The sequence below is a fragment of the Neltuma alba genome, unplaced genomic scaffold (assembly GCF_004799145.2).
Source record: "Neltuma alba isolate B1F8T4 unplaced genomic scaffold, ASM479914v2 tig00011396_pilon, whole genome shotgun sequence".
In the NCBI taxonomy this organism is placed as follows: domain Eukaryota; kingdom Viridiplantae; phylum Streptophyta; class Magnoliopsida; order Fabales; family Fabaceae; genus Neltuma; species Neltuma alba.
The window spans coordinates 1,431,759-1,439,612 of record NW_021636085.1 but is presented as its reverse complement, the minus strand read 5'-3'; the positions used below and the strand labels follow the sequence as shown (position 1 = coordinate 1,439,612).

General features: G+C 36.4%; 1 protein-coding gene across 1 annotated transcript; it reads left to right on the top strand.

Annotated features, from left to right (window-relative positions):
• The first annotated feature begins 5,021 nt into the window (after positions 1-5,021).
• On the top strand, positions 5,022-7,613 carry LOC114712762 (BRASSINOSTEROID INSENSITIVE 1-associated receptor kinase 1-like). Its single transcript, XM_028897302.1, has 8 exons — positions 5,022-5,091; positions 5,986-6,118; positions 6,203-6,274; positions 6,711-6,854; positions 7,090-7,161; positions 7,261-7,332; positions 7,425-7,504; positions 7,588-7,613. The coding sequence occupies exons 1-8, from the start codon at positions 5,022-5,024 to the stop codon at positions 7,611-7,613; spliced, it is 669 nt and encodes a 222-aa protein (XP_028753135.1).
• Positions 7,614-7,854: the final 241 nt, after the last annotated feature.

Below are 7,854 nucleotides of genomic sequence, written 5' to 3'. Positions count from 1 at the left end.
TTTGTCCTAAATGTCGACTCTGTAACTCCCTGACAGTTTCCTGTGTGTCTGTGTATCTATTATGTTCAACCTCATCCTGCATTATATTAAAGGGTTGTTGATCATGATGATCAATCAAGAAGGGGTCAATTCTGACTTTATTGGCTCCCCTTTGGCTAATATTATTAGCATCTTTAAAAGGAAATTTGTTTTCCAGAAAAGTAGCATCCCTTGTAACAATCAAATTCTGATTTTTAATACTATATAGGAGATATCCCTTTTGAGTAGTAGGATATCCTAGAAAAACATAAGGCTCGGCTCTAGGTTGTAGCTTGTCTGTGGAATTTAAATTCACAGCATAGGTAAGGCAGCCAAAAATTCTTAGATGCTTAATGGAAGGTGGTCTTTGATGCAGTAGTTCATAAGGTGTAACATAGCCCAAGGATCTAGAGGGTAAACGATTTATCAGGTAAGCAGCAGTTCTAACCCCTTCCCCCCAAAATTTTGCAGGAATATGTGATTGAAACATGATACTCCTAGTAACATTCAAAATGTGCCTATGCTTCCTTTCAACAATACCATTTTGTTGGGGGGTAAAAGGACAGGATCTTTGGTGTACAATTCCTTTAGAGGCAAAGAATTCACTCATTTCATTGTTAACAAATTCTCTTCCATTATCAGTTCTAACAGATTTAACTTTGACAGAAAACTGATTTTCAGAATAAGTAATGAATGTCTTGAGAAATTCGCAGCTTCAGATTTATAATGCATTAGGAAAACCCAAGTGCCTCTAGAATAGTCATCTACTATACTCAAAAAATATCTGTGCCCTTGATGTGTAGGTGTTCTGTAGGGACCCCACACATCAATATGCAGTAATTGAAAGCAGAAAGAAGACTTAAATGTACTGGAAACAAAAGGCAACCGAGGTTGCTTGGCTTGAATGCATATCTCACATTTATTACTATCAGAAGTACAATTAGTAACTTTCATGTCATTTAAATGTTTCATGACATCCATAGGTGCATGTCCAAGTCTAAGATGCCAAAGAGAAAAATTTACAGCATGTAAAGAATCATTTTTGTTGACAGTATTCATGAATTCAGAGGTAGTTTCTCTCTTAAGCAAGTAAAGGTTCCTTGAAAGTCTACCAATCCCTTTGATCATCCCATTGAACATGTCCTGCAAGACACAAATATTAGGGAAGAAGGAAGCCACATATAAACTATCTAAAGTGATCTTAGCAATAGAAATCAGGTTATAACAAAATTCTTTTGCATATAAAACATCTTTCAAAAAAATATTCTTGGTAATTCTAACTTGTCCAACATGAGTGATCCTAATTCGTTCACCACTTGGAACCTTAACCCATTTAGGTGGTCCAATATAAAGAGCATATTTATCTAAGAAGGAAAGACTACAAACTATATGGCAACTAGCCCCAGAATCCAGAATCCATTCAGAGTCCAAGTTTACAGCCAAACCTGGAGTAGTGCCTGAATGCTTACTGCATTCTCACTTGGATCTGAATCACGCTTGAGCAACTCCAGAATTTGCTTATATTGCTCTGGTGTAAACAGTGAACTTTGAGACACTTCATTATGGCTGGACGACTTCACAGAATCATTTACAGCTGGGTTGGCTTGGTCTTCTTGATCCTTTCTTCCGCTGCCCGATCCAAACCCAGGTGGAAAACCAACGAGCTGATAACAGGTTTCCCTTTATGGCCTTTCCTATGGCAGTGGGTACATTCGTCTTGGGTTCTTCCTCTCCCACGGCCTCGTCCACGACCTCTGCCTCCTCTGGTAGTGTTAGTAACCAGAACAGAACCTTCTGATAGAGTATTGGGTTGTCCAAATGAAATATGCCTATGTGTTTCTTCTTGGACGACCATGGAATACGCCTGATTTGGAGATGGGAGAGGCGTCATTAAGAGTATTTGACTTCGAACTTGATGGAATACCTCATTGAGTCCCATAAGAAACTGGAACAGTCATTGCTCTTGGACGCTCTTGGCATACTCTTTAGAAGATTGGCAGGAACAAGTAGGAATTGGACCAACGATGAATGTTCATCCCATAATTCCTTCAACTTTGTGTAATATACAGATACCGCCATAGTCCCTTGTACAAGCGAGTTGATTGACCGATAGAGAGTAAAAAATTTTGCACCATCGATTACGTCAAATCTCTCCTTGAGATCGAGCTAGACTGAATGTGCATTTGAAGAAAAAACCAGTCCACTAGCTATTTGAGCGTCGACCGAATTGATGACCCAGGATAAACAACGGCATTACACCGGTCCCATTGCTCTTGAAGATGAGATTCTTGTTTTTCACGAAGACAGGTTCCTTGAATGAAACCCACCTTGTTTTTGGCCAGAAGAGATAATCGCATAGCCCGACTCCATACTGAGTAGTTTTCAGATCCTCGAAGGACTTGAGAAACAAGTGTGTGCGCTTGTGTGTCAGCCGGGTGCAAATATAGAGGGTGTTGGAAATCAAGAGCTTGTGTCTTCTGTTCATCTGATTCTGGCATGGCGAATTGACTTGGTCGTGGGAAGGAACAGAACAAAGAACGGATGAAAGTGGAGGAGAAAAGAAAATTGAGGACAAATGATCAAACTAACCAGGGAGCAAGAAAACCTTTCTTGACAATTATTGTTGATCGGTCGTTCAAAAAATAACGATGCGATGACCGATTTGTACCGCGAATGAAGGAAACAAAGAAAGCTTCAACTCGGTGATTCGTCGGAAATAGAGACTCAGAGCGACGAGCCACGCGAGGAACAAACAGAACTGACCAAATCGCAATTCTCTGTGGTGCGATCTGGTAAAATGGGACGAAGAACTTGAATCCCTAGTTCTGGTGAGCAGAAGGACGAAGAAGGGGATCCGGTTGTTGAACTCGGATCAGGGGGGACCTCAACATGAACAAAACCCGATCTTCATCTCGGATCAAAGAGGACCCAATACCCGAACTACCTGCTATTTACAACGGCTAGCTCTGATGCCATGTAAAACAAGCGGGCCCAATTATCTGAATAATACCATGTATTATTAACATTGCTCAACTCATTCGTTTTACAAGCCCAATATATATAGGCACGGGAACTCAACTAAGAATCTAACAAAATTACAAGAAAGCCCAAGATTCTAACTACCCAATTAAATCACAACAATGAATATGTTTAACAGAGTGGCTTATCAGTTTCAATGGATTGTTGAGATTACATGGTTACTACCTTAAAATTTGTGACAAGCTGTTACTTAGATGGTTTCTCATACATTGGTTATTTCTTATCAATGATGCCTCGCATACCCTTCACTTTACAAGGACCCAATAAATAACAACAGAGACTTAATTAAAAATGATTTGTTTTGAAAAAATGACAATTTATTTCAATTTAAGTAAAATGATTACATAAAAAAGGCTGATGAGTTACGTTCAATTAATTTGAGCAAAGAACTAATAACTTGCATATTAATTAATTTTTTAATATTTTATGATTGATCTAGTCTAACTTTTTTTTCCCTGTGATAAGGTCAAACATGTTTATATAACTCTTTTAATATTCGCAATTTGACTGAGTAATCTAAATTTGAGCAAATGAGCTTAAATAGTTACAAGAGGTCAATACACATGATTTTTGGGCCATTAATTGTTTCTTATGAATGATACCTTAACTAGACGACTACTCTCTTTATACTCCGCCAGATTCACAATAAGCCATTTTAACTAATTTATCATGACAAAAAAAATAATAGTTGACTCATTAAACCTGTCTCAATTTAATTTTTTCCCAACTTATTGATATTAAATAATGTTGTGAAAGATAGAGAAAAATATAAGGAGTCGTATTTAATTATTGATTGAAAGGGCAAAATTAATAAATAAGAATTAATTACTTTCCAAGTGACTTATATTATGGATTAAGGAATCTGTAGAAGTGACTTATGAGTATATTAGAAATCAGAGATAGTAACAAAAAGGAAAAATTAGGGATAAATCCCTCATTAGAAAATTAATTGGCAAATGATCTCTACAATAATAGGTTGCACAGAGGAAGATAAATTGCACATACATGAAGTTGAGTTACACATAGGGAACATGATTTGTACAAAATATTATTCGGATACAACAGGCTAGTTTGCACATAAGGATAATAACTTGCACAAGAGGAAAACTAGATTGCATATAAGGGATATTCAATTGCACATGTAAGACAAGAAAATATAATTGCACACAAGTGAAAATGGATTGTATATGAAGAAAGTTAAGTTGCACACTAGGAAAGTTAAATTGCACAAAGTGCCTAGGCCTTATTTACCAATTAAATCCTCAATGAGGGATTTATCTCTAATTTTCCCTAACAACAATAACTGTAAAATTTTTTTATGGAATATAATTATAAACATTCTAACTTACAATGATTTACTGGTTCTGGAGTAAATACGTGCAACGAAATTTATTTTTTCCTGTGATCTCAGAGCCTGATTATTGTAAGATTAAGGAAGCAAATTACGTTGCAAATTTTTTGGCTCTGACTTTCTCGATCAAATCATTAACCATGTGAAAAATTAGGGAAAAAAAAGGACTAAGTTGCTTCGTAGTGTAGGAAGGTTGACTTTGAATATTAGTCAACACTATTGAAGTAGTGTTCTGGAAGTTCTTCGGAAGATAAATTCTATGTTCAACATATTTAGTAACAAAATAATAATGATGATATGATTAACAATAATAAAAACATAAACTACGCCACTAAAATGAACTTGCAGGTCCAGATGTTAGAATTTCATGTGTTGGATTGCGTGCAAAAGCACCACAAGTCACCTTCTCTAACTATATACTGATACTGCTTTTATACAGCCTTTTTTCTCATTGAATATTTCTTTCTTTCAAAGATATGAGTTGGCTAATAAGTATTCAATTGCGATTTAATTCTGTACATTTGTATCAATGAAATCTATATAATATGGCTGAAGCTCTCAGGAATGTGGCCAAAGAAGATAGAGAGATATGAAGGGAGTGATTTCTTCTTCGATGGGTTTGTATCTTCTTTTGGCGATTTTAGCGTTTGATTTGGTTGTAAATGTTTCCGCCAATGCGGAAGGTGAGTTTCATTACAGGCGTCTTTCAGTTAATTCTGTTTTGTTGAACTGATCATTCACCTTTAAGCTGAAGGAAAATGAAAAGGTTTTCATCCTGGTGGTATCTTTTGTTTCATTAGCTTCTGGCTTTCCTTGATCATCAAGTGTCAAGTTTAATTTTTAATTTCTCTTCATTTTTACCATTGGCTTAGTGATGGGGGCCAGAGGGTATCTTTGATTCTGATTCTTTGTGAGATTATTACAAGCACGAGTTGAAAGGGAGAGCTTAATAACAAAAGACTAGAATGTTGGATGAGAGAGTCCTTTGAACTTATCTCCAATCTCAAAATACTAACATGTTAGGGTGAAAGAGCCATTTGAACCTTTATACCCCATTTCTCTCACGAGGTTCCCTGGTGTAGAACTTGTAACAATGCACTCCTGCTTAGAAGCTGACGTTCCTGACAGATGACACTTCACTCGGCCTCTTGCTGGTCAAGATCTTCCGTGGCTAGCCCTCCCGGTAAACATTGAACTCTCAATAAAAGTATCAATGTCATGAGTATAAATCCAAAAGAAGAGCTCAATCTCAAAAGATAAGTCTGTTGGGTGGAAGAGGTCCTTAAACTGATAAACCTTATTACTCTTGTGAAGCTCCCCACGTGAAACTCATAACAGAACTTTGGCAATTATATTTCTTTTATGAGTCTGGTCTTTAGCAAGTTGGCCTTCGTGTTTCTTATTTCTGTACATATTTCCCATTACAACATGGTTGACATTTGTGTGTTCCCATAAGTTGGTGTAACTGAGCTTTTATTAGCACGATTCGTGATTTTCATGATGTTTACCTTGTGTAGGATTAAATATGATTTGATATAAAGGATGTCTTCACCTTAAAATTGATTTCTCTACGACAGGTGATGCTGTGTATGCATTAAAAACCAACATGGCTGATCCTAACAATGTTCTCCAAAGTTGGGATCCTACCCTTAAAAATCCCTGCACTTGGTTTCATGTTACATGCAACCTTAACAATACTGTGATCCATATGTAAGTACTTTATGATGGTTTTAACCTTAATTTAAGATTCTTACCACACGTAGTGTAAACAATTCACTTGTGTTTTTGCCTCAGTGGTCTTGGAAATGCAAACCTTTCCGGTAATCTGGTTCCACAGCTTGGTCAGCTCCCAAATTTACTGTCCTTGTAAGTTGAGAATCTAAAGTATTGTTAAGTCCATTTGCCTCAATTATCTGATGCTAGGATTTTGTTTAAGATTAGACTTTAACTGAGATATTCTCTTCTGCTGTTCCCCAGAGGCTTCTTTAAACACGATCTTATAAACATTACTCTTATATTGAGTATACAAGCTATGAACTGATTTTTTAATTCACGGTCATAAACATTAGACCTTAAATCCTAAAACTTCATCTGGGATTTTTGTAGCGCCTAGACTTACCTCTTAGCAATGTCTGTTCTGAAAGAAACGTCATCTCTTTTTCTCCTCTATGCTGTCCTGAAGATAAGTCAAATAAGTTTCTCTTCCTTGTTCATCGATCTCTAGTTCTAAGTTCTGATCTTTTAAATACAGTTTTTTGATGTTATAACTAGTCAAATCTAAAATATAGTTTTTTTACCGCAGGGAACTTTATGACAATAATATAACTGGAGCAATTCCAAAGGAGCTTGGAAACTTGACAAGTTTGCTTAACCTGAGTCTTTCCATGAACAGATTAAGCGGTCCCATCCCAGACTCATTGGGCAACCTTAAAAAGCTACTTGTTCTGTATGTCATTGTTTCCTTATTCTCTTCAAATTTCTTCTGTTTGTCTTTATGACATGGAGCTTACAGTCATCACAGCAATTATTACTTTCAAATACATGATAATTAATTGAAACTAGTCAGGGGGGTTTCCACTTTATTTGTTAGATCCAAACGAAATTATTAATAATATTCATGTACTTGGTGTTAAAGTCAGGTTATGGTTGAATGATTCATTTCTTTCTGCTCTATGAAACAGGCGTCTCAACAATAACAACTTGTCGGGAAACATTCCTATGTCCCTGACTACGATGGCTTCTCTGCAAGTCCTGTGCGTGTTCCTCCTACAAGCTAGTTTTCTATTGCACAATGCAAATTTAGAAGTCTAATTGTACTTACATCTTTTTTTTTTTTTTGTGTGACTGTTTAGTGATCTCTCAAGCAACCAGTTAACAGGAGATATCCCAGTGAATGGTTCATTTGCACGTTTTACTCCCAGGAGGTTGGCACAAATAATTTTGTTTACCTTTCATAGCCGTTTTTTTGTGGGATCACATGTAAACACTTTGCTAATTATCATGTCATACTACACAGTTTTCGGAATAATCCAGGATTAAATCCACAAAAGTTCCCTCCACCTCCACCAAGGTTTCAAATCGCACCAATTCCTTCAGGTTTGTGTATTCTTGTTTTACCTGAATACTGCTGTTTTATATCTCAGTTTTGTTTTTGCTGCTCTCGTGTTTTCCATGCACAGTCTATAGTCACATAAAGGGACAATAGAATGCAAGTTTTTAGTCATCTTTTTAAATGAAACTGGTATTTAATATGGTATCATCTATTCATGCTACTTAAGAATCCTCCTGTTTTGCCAACAAAAGTCAGTCCAATTAGTAAGAAATTGATTCATAACTAACCCATAAAATCATGAATTCAAATCTCACTACCAATACAAGGACTTTATTGGTGCTTGATCTGTAAGTACCTTTATAAATACTCTCTGAGCCTGGAGGTATGTCCCAAC